The sequence below is a fragment of the Mustela putorius genome, unplaced genomic scaffold (genome assembly GCF_011764305.1).
Source record: "Mustela putorius furo isolate JIRA1106 unplaced genomic scaffold, ASM1176430v1.1 tig00000738_pilon_pilon_pilon, whole genome shotgun sequence".
Lineage (NCBI taxonomy): Eukaryota > Metazoa > Chordata > Mammalia > Carnivora > Mustelidae > Mustela > Mustela putorius.
This window is the reverse complement of record NW_025421463.1, coordinates 6328783-6343595: the sequence shown is the minus strand read 5'-3', so window position 1 is coordinate 6343595 and position 14813 is coordinate 6328783. Positions and strand designations below refer to the sequence as shown.

The window sequence follows — 14813 nt, the reverse complement described above, 5'->3', positions numbered from 1 at the left end:
GAAAGCCGCCAGCTGCTGGACTGTGGGCAGACTGAGGCCCTGACAGACGTGGGGACCCAGCTCTCTGCCGGGCCGGGCGCAGAGACAAGGAGGGACGGGGGAGGCCCGCAGGCTGAGGCTCACGCTCTGGCTCGTGGCTTCCCCGCTGGACCCGGGGCAAGACGCCTCACCCTCTCCACCTCAGGTTCCTCATTTGTAAACGGGGACAGTGGCTGCCCCTGGGAGGTCTGCCGAGGATGCAGGACACCGTGGTTATGTGGGAGGGAGCCCGGTGCCTGCCAAGTGGGACACACTCCACAGACGGCGTTTTCGTCCTCCTCAACCGCAGCCGAATCCTCACCTTCCGCGCGTTCCCTTCCTCTCCTGCCCTTTGGGCAACTCCAGCCCAACTGCCCCTTCCCCCGAGCCCCTCAGCGGTGTCCTTGGGCCGCGTGCTACACGCTGCTCCCCGAGCAGATGGCACCTTCCCCTGCCTCCCCACCCCTGGAAAATGCCAGTGCTGAGCTCAATGCCCCCTCCTCCGGAAGCTTTCCCCGTGCCCTGGGCAGTGGGCTGCTTCCTTTCCTGAACCCTCTATGTCCGTGAACGCTGCCTCTCTCTCTCCTCCTCGTGGATGACTTCAAAGCATCCTGCTTTTCTGTTCCGGGTCTGTCCCCCTCAGCAGACCTCGAGCCATTCACTGCCAAGGACGGTGCGTTCTTCCGTGCCTCTCCTCTTCAGCCCCGCCCGCAGAGGCTTGCTGGGCCACTGGCCGGGGGTGGGGAGGGCCCTGCGAGGAAGGCCGGGGTGACCACGGCTGGCGCTGGCCTCCGCGAGCAGAAGGAAGAAATCCCTGGGAGACACAGCTGCCACAGTGCCCGGTCACCTGAGACCCGGTCCGACAGTGACCAGGCCTTCTGTGGGAGCAGAAGTGGGGCGACAAGTGGGGAGCGGGTCCGCGGCCTGGAGCCGAGGAGCACGCCTGTATCACATGCTCACGAGGGCTTACCGCGCAGCTCATGGAGTCTCCACCCCGGCCCGAGGGGCTGGGCATCAGGAGGGCAGACAGGAACCGCACACAGCCCCAGAGGCTCTCCTGCTCCAGAGGCAGGCCCGAGACTCCCAACAGCCTCAGGGGGCTGGTGCTTCTTATCCCCATTCTACAGACAAAACCACTGAGGCACAGAGAGGTTAGGAAGCAGGGCCAGGCCTGAGCCAGATTGGTGGACCTCAGGGCCCACGCTCCCCAATGCCGCCCCCGCCACCTCGGTCGCAGGTGAGCCAGCCTCCCTGCCTGGCAGCCGCGGAGGCCGATGGGAGGCGAGAACAGACGCCCTTCAAGAGTCACTTTCAGGCCTCAGCCGCCAGAGGCCCCCCTCACTCCCTGGGCTGGGTGTGGAGGCTCGCCTTCCTCCTCCCAGAGGGCCCTGGCCTAGCTCCGGTCACATCACTTTTCCTGTCTGGTTGAAACAACTGAGTTCAAGTGTTCCTCCAGAACCACGTGAGACCGGGAACGTGCGGGCGGCAGGGTTTGGGTCTTTTCCATCCTGGGTCCCCGGCCCCGGGGCCTGGACCTCAGCAGCCGCTGAACGAACACCTTCGAACTAAAACTCCATCATGTGAGACTGAAAACGTCTTTAAGGCGATGGCAGCTCAGTCTGGCCACCGAGGGAGTCTCGGTCAGTGTCCACGTGGCCCCAGCAACAGCCTGTGACCCCCAGCCGGGACGCAATGGCGAGGGAGCAGGGCCTGGGAGAGCGGGGCTGTGCCTGGGCACACATTCCAGGAGCCTCGCTGTTCAGCCCAAAGGCTCCCGGGACCCACCACGGCCCAGGGATGCTGAGCCCATCCCCCCAAAACCTCAAGAGGCTATAGATCAAGGTCCATTTTTGGTCACTTTAATTGTAAAAACCAAGACATTTATATAAATAAGACCGCTGTGTAAAATAGGATTCACCCTTCTACTAAAACCCTTCTCCCCACACTCAAAAAAGAATATAGAAAACCCAGCAGAGATAGATAAGAAGTACAAATTAGCATGCGGTCCCTGATGATTGGTAGCCGGCAGGCCAGGATTCCCTGCAAACAGGCCTCGTGGCGAGTGCACTCCTGGCCCTGGAGCCTCGCAGAGGCTCAGTGATGTCCACACCCTCCGCCCCGGGCTACCAAGTGCAAGTACAGGGGTGGAGGCAGGTACAAAAGGCTCACAGCCTGGCAGCTGGGGGTGGGGAGAGGAGAGGACCGGGGAAGGCTGCTTGGTCCTCAGGCCAAAGCTGGGGGACTAGGGTGCTACCAGCCCCATGAGATGCAGTGGTTTGTTCAGCCTGGGGGTCAGATCGGGGAAGGGGCTTCTGGGGGGCGGGGGGCATCACTTCTCCAGAGGACAAGGGGAGACGCTGCCAGTGTCCCATGAGCAGACAGGCTGCTTCTGGGGCCATCTGCCTATGGCCGATAAAGACCAGGACAGTGACACCTGCCGGCAGTACTGGGCCCCCCTGGGCCGGGGGCTGGGGAGGGGCCGCGTCAGGAGCACTTCCAGACACACACGGCCAGGGCCCCCCCGAAGTACAGGTACAGCAGGTTCTTCACCTCATGTGTGATCTCCAGCCCAAAGCCCTCGCCGATGACCACGTGCCACGAGGAGCCGAACTTCTTGTCCATCGTCTCCTTGATCATCTTGGCAGCGCTCTGGAGTCAAGAGGACGTTCATCAGGAGGGGCGGGGAGGGGAGGGCACGGGTCAGCCCCCTCTCTGGGAATCTTGGCAAGAGAAGAGCCCAATGCCCTACTGTTGTTCTCCTGCTCCTGGAACCTTCAGGAAGGGTTTCCACACTGCCCCACATGCACAGCACCCTCCCCCAACCGGCGGGGCTGTTACAGAGGAACAGAAGAACAGACATGACCCCAAGCATCATGAAGACACCGGAGAGGGAGGGGAAGCAGACACTGGTCCGCAGACAGAGCCGGGGGTCCGAGTGTGGGCTCTGCCACTTAGCGCTTGTCTCTGGTGTCCGCAGCGGCAGGCTGCGCTGGGGACATGACACTGAGCAGTGACACGCCTGACAGCACTCCGCAGACTGTATGCGACTGTCAGCATTGCGAGCCGCCAGCTTTGTCTTCAGGGAACAGAGAAGCTTTCCCCTAATGGGTTTGAGGGGCTCCTGGAAGAGAAGTTGGACTGTTTCCCTCACTGATGGCAACAGCCCCCACTCCTTTCTGTGCTGGCTCTTTCAAGAAGCTTCTTTTGAGAAGTCTAGGGAGGGGCAGAGGACCCACCCTGATTGCAGCCTGGGGGAGTCCCAGGCTCAGCTGTGTGCTGAGCGCCTCCCCGCAGCGTGCCAGGCGCTTGGCCTGCGCCCCCTCAGCACACACCTCCTCCCGAGTGCCCAGCACGGACACAGCATCTGACTCCCCACTACAGATCAGGACACCGGGGCGCAGAGCTGAGAAATGGCTTTTCCCAGGTTAAAAGAGCCAGCAAGGGCTGGAGACAGCATTTGAACTTAGGCCTGGCTGGCTCAAAGCCCAGGCTCTCATTGGCCAGGGCCTGGCTTCTTCTCCGCTGCCATGCTACTTTCTCAGTCATCACCAGACTGATGAACAACGTTCCTACGTCAATGCCTCCTGGCCATGTCCCCAGCACCTAGAACAGCGACTAGTGTGAGAAATGGCGTTTCACATCTTTTCAGAATGGATGAATGGATACATGAATTGATGCCTGGCTGGGTCCTGTTCTCTACTGGGATGGAGCCAAAGCGAAAAAAGGTAATCTACTGGGCAGAGAAACACCTGCCTGAGACAGGAAGCATGGACAGGGGCATCACGGAGAGCCCTCTAGGGCTGGGTGTGACCAGCAGACCAGTGCTGGGACACAGCACCAGACCCTTCCCTTCCTGGCCTTCCACGGGCTTCAAATCCTTCCAAGGAAGGTGCTAGCCAGGTCCCATTATGGCTCTCTGGAGCTGGATGTGGGGACAGGGGCCACTTGATTCACCCACGGGGGTCACCAAAGGCACAAGAGGCCGCCTGTACCAACGGCAATACCTCATTGTTGTTGGAGAATTTCTCACAGGCCGTGACACACAGCTCCATGGTCTCCACTCGCATCTCCTCTGGCATGTCCGAGTGCTAGGGACAGGGCAGGGGGACAAACAGAGAGAAGCTTAGCCCATGACCTGGCCTTGTGGTCTGGGCCTCTCTGTCCCAAGCTTAAGGCACGGATACTGGGGAGCTGCCCCAGAACAGCCCTGGGCATAGCCCAGAGAGGTGACCCATCTCCAGACTTGGGGTGTGGAGTCCAGTGGAACCAAGCAGGTTCTCACACCCAGGCCCCTCTGCAAGGGCATGAAGCTTCATGAACACCGCGTTCCAGCCAGTAGCCTGGCCCAGGCAGGAGAGAGGCGGGTTATGGAAAATAACTTAGAAGCAGGCCCAGAATGCAGCTGGATCTCACTCTGAAAGCCTGAAGAGACACCTCGGCTGCTCTCGATGGTTCTGATTTTTCTTCCCATGGTTGCTCTTTCTTGCCAACTTTGCTGGATCTCCCCTTGACCACCCTGATTGCAGGACAGTCCTGGGCTTCATCTCCAGCCCTCTCTCTTCTCCACAATCTCCCACCCCATCCTGTAACTCTGTCCATTTTCTACATGCGGAGGGTTCCCACATTTTCATTCCCAGCTACAACCTCCTTCGGGGTCTCCAGACTCCGACGTCCAGCTGTCTACTTGACCAAGTCCCTGAGATGTCTAAAAGATGACTCGACTCTCCCCACAAGCCTACCTTCCTCCATCTTCCTTCTCTTGGTAACTGACACCATTTTCTCTCCTAAGTTCCAGAAAAAGCCAACTCTGGGAGTTATCTGGATTATCGCGTGCCCTTGTGCCTGCCACACAAGGGCGCCAGTGTCTTCTACTGCCTCGACCTTCAAGATCGGTCCTGAGTGCGACCATGTGCACCTCCACACCGTGACCTGGACCCAGCCACCCCCTCATCTCTCTGGGCCCCTGCAGTCTGCGGTGACGGTCTCTCCACTTCCACTCTGTTCCCGAAAATCCATTCCTACGAAGCTGGAGTGAGCTTTTAAGAACAACAAACGGATCCCGTTACTCCTCGGTTTAAAGCATCCACTGTTCGCCTTTGAAGTCAGGACAGAATCCACGTTTGTCACTGTGTCTGTCGGGGTGGCCGGCCCGCCTGTGAGGCCTGGCCTCCCACCCCGTCACCCATCTCAGCACTCCCATCTTTCTGTTTCTCCAAAATGTTGCGCTCACTCCCACCGAGGGTTTTCTGTGCTCCTTTTCCCTGCTTCGAATGCTCTTCCCCAGATATCCGCGAGCCTATCTCCCCAGCTTTATTCAAGTCAGAGATCAGAGAACTCCTTCCAGAAGCTAACCTCTCTCCACTAGCTCCATACACCTGCTTTATTTCTCTCTACAGCACTGGTTACCTGAGTTATGTTCCTTAAGCCTCTCTTTCATGTGACCCAGGCCTCTCTGGCTTGTTCACTGCAGTGCCTAGACTACGTAGTAGGGGGCCTCAGGAAAGACTTGTCGAATGAATGAAGGGATGACAGAACGAAGCACTGTTGACCCCCAGACCTCCAGACCCGGGCCCCCAGAGCCTTTCACTTCCTCCTCCTGCTGTCCTGCGGGGAACGAGCTCCTTGTCTCGCTCCGAGGCTGTGCGGGCCCTGCCGGCCTCCCTGTCTCCCTCCCCTGCGGCTTACCCTGACCAGAGGGAAGGTCTGCAGTCGCTTATAATCAGCCTCCTCTTTCTTCCCTTCTGTTTCTCCCATGATCCTTCCACTGTGACCACTGGAGGGAGAGAGTGGGGCTTTCAGGAGGCGCTGGCACTGGCAGTTAAGACACACCCGGGAGATTCAGGAAGCTGGCCCTGCCAACTGGGTGGGAGCAGAGAATGTCTTTCCTCAAGGGGTGCTGTAGCAAACAGGAAAAACCAGGAGAGAGAGTTGGCTTTAAACCCATCCATCACAAATTAGAAATGTCTCACTGACAATGTGACACCTCCCCGTCTTAACTCCTCCACATCCTCTTCCAAATGGCCAGCAAGACTGCAGACGGGAGGATGAGTCAACACGAGCTGCTGGGACCGGTAAGAACACACTGGTACGCTGCTAGAAGCCCACGCTGTCATTATCAAGACAAATACTGACTGCGGGCCAGGCCGAGGCTGGAGCCTGAGCCGGCAATTAGCAAATGCAGCAAGCCTGCGGGAACCCTGATGCACGTGGGCCTCACCTCCCCGTACACGTGGTTAGAAAGTTAAGTGTCAAGGTCAGGATCGACAGTCCTGGTCTTGTGGACAAGCAAGTACCTCCTTTTCTAGGCACCCCCTCTCCGAGCTTCTCTAGGCACCCCCTCTCCGAGCTGATTTATGGAAGGAACCAGAGCAGAGATGATCTGTGTCCTCCTGGGCATGGCCCCTCCCAGCCCAGGTCTCCCTATTCCGGCCAGTTGGTCCAGAAAGTGGAAGGTGTGGGCATTAGTGCTGGTTCTACTGGTCACCAGCAGCGTGGCCCTGGGCCTCCAATGCCTCGGCACTAACACAGGGGTAAGTCACATCTGTCTCTTGGGGCTGTAAGAGATCAGATGAGACAATGTATGTAAAGCGGCTAACACAGGGCCCAGCACGTGGCCACATACATGAGAGAACGTGCGTGTACATGAACCAAGAGGGATAAAGCCTAATACATATGTTTGGATTTTTCTTTTTTTCAAATCTAGTTATATAATAACAGATGGGACTTTTCCTAAAGAGAAGAGCCTGGATCCTAAATGTCTGGGAGCATTGCTAGAAATCCTGGTGGTTTCTCTTTATTCTACAATTCAATTTATCCTGTAATTAAAAGAACTTTTTCATCTCAGCAGAAGTACTGATCTGGGGTGCCTGGGGGGCTCAGTTCGTGAAGCATCTGCTTTTGGCTCAGGCCATGATCCCAGGGTCCTGGGACCGAGTCCCGAGTCCCGCGGTGGGCTCTTTGCTCGGCGGGCCGTCTGCTTCTCCCTCTGCCCCTTGGGGGCGGGGCGGGGGGAGAAGAAGAAGTAGTACTGATCTAAACGCATCTAAACCACCATGCTACAAGCCCTATTTAACCATCCAGGCTGGACAGATACCGCCCGCTAACGTTACTCCAGCACGTCTCACAGTCCCAAATAGTTATGCTGTCATGGCACAGCCTCCAAAGCCGGAAGATGCCTTGCAGAGTAACTAACGGGCAGTGATGATGGGTGACATCTGCTGGGCTTCCGGTCCCTCGCGCCCCGCTGCTGCAGGGACCCTGTGGGGAGGCCTGCACGAATGGAGGCTTGAAGCCATTCTGTCGTCAGCCCAAGATCTCAGCTAGTGAGCAGCAGGCTGGGGTCTGACTCCCGCCAGTCTCCGGCCTGTGCCCTCCTCACAGCGCTGTTGCCTGGGAGGTGCCCACGAACCAGCCTCCAGGCAGCTGCCAGCAGCACGGCTCCCATGACCCCAGCCAGGAAGTACACATTTGATGTCCGGCCTGTCCATGACCGGGGTTCTAACGTGAACTCAACCCTTGCATGGCCGAATGCTGAGCTTTTCCGGGCCACGCCCACCATTTCCTCCCTCTGATGCCTCACAGGCCAACCGCACCGCCCCATCTGGTGGGCTCCCTCGCACAAGGCTGGGAGCCTGCCACCGACTCCGCCACCCGATTTCCCCGTGGACAGACGGCTCCTCTCCCCTCATCAAGTCTGCGCATCTGGAGTGCTCAGATATTAGCAATTTTTTTTTTCTCTCTTCCTTTCTTTTTTTTTTTTTTTAAGATTTTATTTTATTTTTTTATTTGACAGACAGAGATCACAAGTAGGCAGAGAGGCAGGCAGAGAGGCAGGAGGAAGCAGACTCCCTGCTGAGCAGAGAGCCCGATGCGGGACTCGATCCCAGGACCCTGAGATCATGACCTGAGCCGAAGGCAGAGGCTTTAACCCACTGAGCCACCCAGGCGCCCCTCAGATATTAGCAATTTTTGTCTCTTCATAGAAGCTGGCCAACGACCAGGCACCACCTCATTGTACTTTCTGCTCGAGTTTCTTATTTCACAAAATCTAGGGAATTGTTTGGTCTTTGCTCCTTAATATGAAGGCCCATCTCCAATTCCACCCTCTCCGCCCCGCTTTCTTTCCCCAAGGCCACTTGCTTGCCCACGCCCACGCCCACGCCCACGCCCACCCCCACATTATCCAGGTTTGACAGAAGTGGCGGCCGCAGCAATGATCAAAGGCAAAAGGCTTTCAGGTCTGTCGGCCTCCCAAGATTTTCAGCTGCAAATGCTGAACACCGGGTCCTCGGCAGCGCTGCTGGGGCCTCTTCTGCCTAAATATATCAATTCAATTCAATTCCTCCTCGGGGCTCACAAGTGCGGGCCTGGAGTGGCCTGGAAGAGAATCCAGAGGCGAGTGTGGACATGCGTGCCCTGGGGGAGGGCCAGGGTGGCAGCGGCTGGACTCTGTGGATCCGAGAATACGGAATCCTGATGGGTCGGAGGTATTACCAAAGTCCATTCTTCAGGAACCAAGGGGGAAAGCCACTTGGACGGACGGGTATTTTTTGGAGGCGGGGCGGGGGGCGCGGGGGGGGGGGAGGTATGGAGAACCGTGAGGCAGAGTATTTATGGTTGAATGCCTGTTTTATAACCAAAATGAATTCTGCTCTCTCCCTTGCTTTGTAGCCTTGGCAAGTAACTCAACCTGAGCCTTGGTCTCTTCCTCTGTGAAATGGGAGCAACCCACCTTCTCGTTCTCAGAGATGCGCGCGAGCACCCATTAGTCGCCTCTGCGCCTTTGGAAGTGGCAGAGCCCTGCGCGCTACTCTCACAGCGCGGCTCTTACCGCCGCCCTGCCAGTAGCCAGGACTTCATCAACACGATCCAAGCACATTTACGAAGGACCACGATTGCAAATGGCTTTCCCTAACCACTATCTGGACCTCTGGGGATCCAAAAGGGATGAGACTTGCAGAATAAAAAGGAACAGTTATAGATGATATGCTGCCAAATACAGAAAAGTAAGAGAATCTTTTATGATGCCGTATCATTATAGTACAGCTATAGTCATTCCGCCTCGATTTAAATCCCGGCTGGAAGAATGCTACCAAAAATAGCGGACCCAGAGGTTTTAATAACCTTATCCATCTTCCATGCAAATGAGTATGTGCCTGACAGCTCCAGGCCAGAAAGAAGTCCCGTCAGGCCTAAAAGAGAGTCCTTTAATAATGCACATGTGCCCGCGGCCAGGGTCCTGGAATCTGCTGGGTACCAGTCCCAGGACGTCCTGGTGCACCAAGCCCGGAGCAGCTGTGCCTTCTCTCCAGCCCCCTGTTCTTCTCCCCGCCCCAGGGCGCCTCCGTGAGCTTCACCCAGCCTCGCTCGTGTCTGCTGCGAGGCTTCTCCCAGGCAACAGGAGGCACAGACAGGGCTCTTCTTGTCATCGCCTCGAAACAGCCAGTGCCCCCGTCCTGCTGTCTGTGCCTTGTTCTTTTGTGACACTGACCTCAGTTGCTATGTATTATTTTGCTTCCGAAGCATTTCACAAGGATCCTGAAGAAGGCTAGGGGATGTGAGAGGGATGGGGAAGACGAAGGCCCAACGTGTCTGCCAGTTCCCTGGGGGTGTCCCCAGCCATTCAATGCCCAGAACACTCCTGGCCTGTGGACCTTGGGGTGCCTCTGGGTACCACCACCAGGATCTGAGAGATGGGAGGACACAGAGCAGGACACAGCGGGGGCAGGGTACAGGCTCCAAAGGCAGGTCTGACTCCACATCGCATGTCTTAGACAAGGGTCTCTCTCTCTAAGCCTTACTTTTCTCATCTAGAAATTGGGGCTGAAGCATAGACTATTCCAGAGTAAATGTCAGCTCTTGTTGCTGGAGCACCTGGAAGGGGACCTGCGAAGTCTTTCTTCTCTCTCTGCCTCTATGCGGGCTCACAGAACATCTGAACATTCAGCCAAACTAACCCATACTTACTGAGTTGTCACCCTGCAAACCACAGCATTAGCACAGATGGACAAAAGTCACAAGGAAATTCTGGAGAACAAGTTGGGGCCGGCGCTAGTGGTGTGGGTGCACTGGGTGTTCTCCTTCAGGTCTCATTTCCCCCACAACAGCCCGTAATGACAGAGCCAGGATCCAAACCCGTATCTTCTAATTCTACCTTCTCTACCTATTTCCCCCAGTCACAAGCAAGCAGGAGACAGACCAAAATGCAAATAGCTTCACTTCTCAGCATCACCCAGTCCAGCACCTGTCCAGGCACACTTCCTGCTTCCAGCCGTATCCGGGATACACATTTGTGTACCTTGGTCATCTTCCCGCCTTTCCGGGCCACGTCTACCCTCTGCCTTCTGGCAAACATAGAGCAAAGCTGGCAAGAGGAAGAGAGAAGAACCTGAGGGCCTGTGGCCATTCACCCAAGATGATGGTGCGGTCAGGAAACAACATGGAAGATCTGCATTTCACAGATCAGTCTAGAAAGGGGAAAGCAAACGCAGGATTGCATTCTTAAATTATGCTAAGCAAGAGCATTAAACATATTATCTACTAAAAAGGAATATTTTAAGAGTTAGGAGAAGATGCCTGCAGAAAAAAGGAGAGTCCTCAGAAAAGCCATTTACCTTTACAAATGCAGGAGCACGGACGCGCATGCGCCCGTGCGCACACACATACAGGATGTTGCCGCTGTTGTGTTGTTTTTAACACTGCCCTTATTTTTTCTTATTTTACTGAGGTCCAGTGAACACTTTTGCTACGCTTTGGACTAAGGGGAGGGAGGGAAGACAAAGGAAGGAAGCAGGAAGAGAAAGAAATGGAGAGATGAAGACTTTTTCTCTATGTGTGACTGATATGATAAGCAATATTGACTCACGTGGTACCCCCTCACCAACATATCCAAATTTGGATGAAATCCCAAACATTTTTTGTCAAGATACAAAGTACAGCAAAAAAGTCATAACCGTCACAGCTATTAACTCTACACAAGAACAGACACTTCCCACAGACAGTGGGTTACGAAGTTTCCCACCCTCTCCTTCCCACTCGAGAGAACAGATTTGAATGTAAGGGACTAAGAATGACATTATTACAGAAATAAATTGGGAGTTAGCACTGATTCATTATGTTTTTTGTAAAGATTTTATTTATTTATTTGACAGAGAGAGATCACACGTAGGTAGAGAGGCAGGCAGAGAGAGAGAAGGGGGGGGGGAAGCAGGCTCCCCGCTGAGCAGAGAGTCTGAGGCGGGACTCGATCCCAGGATCCTGAGATCATGACCTAAGCCAAGGGCAGAGCCTTAACCCACTGAGTCACCCAGGTGCCCGATTATATTTTTTTATCATTCACAATTGATAATTTCTGTGACATCTCATAACCAGTCACGACTTACCCATGTGTCATGAGTCCAGACAATCAATCACCCCAAGGCTGAAGAACCTCATCTATTCTTCTGTAGACACCCCAGAGCACAAAGACCAGTGCCTGGCACATGGCAGAAGCCCATCAGATATCTATCTTGTGATTAAGTTACATTTCATTTGGCCCCCTGAGAAGGGAGAGGACCTATCAAATCCATTCGATATTTACTGAACACTGACCTTGAGCAAGGCAACAGGATGGACGTCCTACATGCAGGATCTTATTTGCTGTCCACCCCCCACCCCCTCTGCCAATAACTCTGTTAAACAGGTACTCTGTTAGACATGACCATGACGGCTGAGAAAAAGAAAGGGACTTTCTACCCAGCTAACAAACGGAGGAGCTAGGAGTCCCTCAGGTGTATAGGACTTGAAGGTTATGCCTTTTCAACGACTCCACTACAAGCAAGAGACAGTTTCTACTTTCAAAGAGCTTACAATCGGAGAGACCAACACACATACACAGGAACCAACTCTGCTTCATGGCAGAAAGCAGTACCTGTCACAAGGCAGATGCAGAGACAGAGAGAGGAGGAGAGTTCTGGAAGGGGCAGGGATGGGGGAGAAGATAGCAAGAAAAGCTTGGTGGCAGGGGCAGCACTTGAGTGGGAATCCTGCCAAGTGGACCAGGTGGGGCAGAGATAAGAACACACACAGTGACAACCAAGCAGTAAGCTCAAAGCATTTTCTGGGACAGCCCAATGGTCCAGTTTGGCTAGAGGACAGAACGTGGCACAGAAGGGAGAAAGAAGGCTGGGAAAAAAATGTTGGGGTTGGGTTGTGGAAGTACAGAAGGGCTCTAAAACGTAGGCTTGAGAAGTGTGGATATTTTTAGTGGGGAACGAGAACCCCTTTGGAGGTCTCTTGGGGGTTGGTGGCATTGCATTGTTTTCAGACAATTATTCTGGTGGGATGGGTAAACAGAAAAGACTAAAGGTAGGGAACACCAGCTTGGAAGCTACAGCACTGGCTCAGGTGACAGGCACTGAAGACTTGAGCCAAGATGGCAGCTTCAGGAATGGAGAAGATGGGGAGTCCTCGAGGAGGCAGAATCGAAGGAAACTGACAACCGCCCGAGTGTGAGGAGAGTGGCCGAGTGAGGGAGACGATGGCCTCGCCACTGAGAAAGACGGGGCAAGTCCCGTAGAATGGATGGACAAGTAAAGAAGGGGGCCGGTTTGATTTTGGAACTTCTGAGTTTACGTGGCTGGTGAGACATGCAGATAGAGGTGTCTTGTGAGGAGGAGGCAATCACCAAATCACGGATCATTGGTCACAGAAGGGAAGCTGTTGAGTCCAACCAGCACAGCAATATAACTCGGGCTGCCCCCCCTCCCCCCGCCCAAAAGCATCCCTAACCCCTGAAGCCCCGGAGAAAGATCAGAGCAGGAGATCTGGATTTGAGGGTCACATGAAGAAATGACGGCTGACATTAAGGGCACTGGTGACACTTCTCAGAGGGGGAGAATGTGAGGAAGTAAGAGACAAAGGAAGTGAAATAACATAGTAAATTCACACTGGACTGGGCTCTTTACACTTCAATTCCTATTATCCTCAGAATTCCCCAAGGAGATACCCTATTGTATCTGGATTCCATATAAACTCAGCCTGGAGCCCAGGGAGGTTAGGTAACTTGCTAAGGTCCTGTAACTGGGAATCCAAACTGGGTTTGCCAAGTTCTTTTCACTACACCCGGTAACTGAGGATGGGTAGCACATCCTCAGGGAAGCCGATAGCTGGATAGTTCTAGGATCACATCCTAGAACTTTAGAGTCGAAGAGGCCTTCTATTTACGAAGCCCAGCTTCTATTTATAGATGGGGAAACTGAGGCGCAAAGAAGGAGCTGACCAGCCTGGAGTTCTAGCAAGTCACCAACTGTCCAAGTTAAGCAGTCTGAGCCAATGCGACGGCGACCACCCGTCTAGCCGTGGGAGGGGGGAATTACTCCGCGAAACGAGTGTGTTGGGGTGGGGGTTACGGGGGGGGGGGGAACAAGGTCCTGGGGGGAGCCGGGTCGGGGAGGATGGGGGACCGCGCAGCGGGATGGGGCCTCGGGTGTATGGGGTAAGGAGCAGCCCACAGAGTCGCCACCGCTAACCTGTCACGGCCGAGTTCGCAGGTCCCCGAAGTGTGGGGGTGGGGGTTGGGAGGATCTGGGACCAGGACCAGCAGGCAGGAGACTGAGGTGGGGCCTCCGCGGAGGCCGAGGCCCCACCCGCCCCGCGACGCCACTCTGCCCCGCTTCGGGCCGGCCCTCCCCGCCCGGCACCCCGCCGCGCCCCGGGGCCTCACCTGCTTCCGCGGGGGCCGGAGCCGGGGCCGCAGCTAACGCACCCCCGCCAGGGTTGTCAAGGAGCGAAACAAGAGTGTCTTAGCAACAACAAGGAAGTCCTGCCCCCTCACCGGACGTTGACGGGAATTTCACTTTTTATTGGTGAACAAAAGTGTCAATCAGTGTTAAAGGCCCCTACAACGTAAGGCTTTACGAAAGGGGCGTGGCTAGAGGCTATGGAGGCGGAGCTTCAGTTATAGTCGTCTTAACTAGGCCTGAGGAGCCCGCGGAGGTACAGAAGTTCGTGTTTCAGAGAAACGAACTTGGAAGGGCGGTGTTACCCTGGCTCATCTTTCGGCCATTTGAAATTACAAATGCAGTTTGTTGGTGATCTGATACTGAGATACTACTTTATTGGGATCTCAGAAGCCTAATAACAGCTAGCGTGACAAAAAATAGGCTTTGCAAGGAGTCTTTGACCAGATTCTCACAATTTTTTTTTTTTTAAGATTTTATTTATTTATTTGACAGAGAGAGATTACGTGTAGGCAGAGAGGCAGGCAGAGAGAGAGAGAGGAGGAAGCAGGCTCCCCGCTGAGCGGACAGCCCGATGCGGGACTCGATCCCACGACTGTGAGATCATGACCTGAACCGAAGGCAGCTGCTTAACCCACTGAGCCACCCAGGCACCCACAATTTTTTTTTAGGTAACGGTATTCGTAACCCCATTTGCACTAAGGTTCAGAGAGGTTAAGAAGCCTGTTAAAGGAAAGAATTAAAGAAAAATTTCCTGAGATGGAACCAGCTGTCCTTTCCGCGGTAGCTCCATACGAGACGCTGTACCATCTAATTTAAAGACACAGTTGTACAGAGCCTGCCTTTTCTTATATTTAGGACGGGAAATTAATCTGAAAGTATTAGTACAACTAGGGAGAAGGGAAAGGGGAAAGAGAGAAGAAACTGCAGATTCAATTACTTGATTGGTGGATCAAAGGGTGACTTCGTAATTTCAACATTTACTTTATCATGATGGGTACTTCAGGTGAAACCCCACTTCACATTCACTGGCACTTTTTTTTTTTTTAAAGATTTTATTTATTTATTTGACAGACA

General features: G+C 54.5%; 1 protein-coding gene across 3 annotated transcripts; it reads right to left on the bottom strand.

Annotated features, from left to right (window-relative positions):
* Positions 1 to 1855: 1855 nt before the first annotated feature.
* DNAL4 (dynein axonemal light chain 4) lies at positions 1856 to 13821 on the bottom strand. 3 transcript variants are annotated; one of them, XM_004743260.3, is made up of 4 exons: positions 13721 to 13821; positions 5704 to 5914; positions 4023 to 4106; positions 1856 to 2667 (listed from the first exon to the last, which is right to left on the bottom strand). In XM_004743260.3, the coding sequence occupies exons 2-4, from the start codon at positions 5770 to 5772 to the stop codon at positions 2503 to 2505; spliced, it is 318 nt and encodes a 105-aa protein (XP_004743317.1). In that variant the 5' UTR covers positions 5773 to 5914; positions 13721 to 13821; the 3' UTR covers positions 1856 to 2502. The 3 variants fall into 3 exon arrangements, with proteins under 3 accessions (XP_004743317.1, XP_004743319.1, XP_004743318.1); XM_004743262.3 differs by having other exon boundaries at positions 5704 to 5791; XM_004743261.3 differs by lacking the exon at positions 13721 to 13821 and adding an exon at positions 13527 to 13658.
* Between the last annotated feature and the right edge of the window lie 992 nt (positions 13822 to 14813).

Coding starts and splice junctions, on each gene's coding strand:
- DNAL4 (XM_004743260.3), bottom strand. CDS start 5,772: ATGGGAGAAACAGAAGGGAAGAAAGAGGAGGCTGATTATAAGCGACTG. Junction 4,107..5,703: donor AGACCTTCCCTCTGGTCAGG/GTAAGCCGCAGG, acceptor CCCTGTCCCTAG/CACTCGGACATGCCAGAGGA. Junction 2,668..4,022: donor AATTCTCCAACAACAATGAG/GTATTGCCGTTG, acceptor TCTTGACTCCAG/AGCGCTGCCAAGATGATCAA.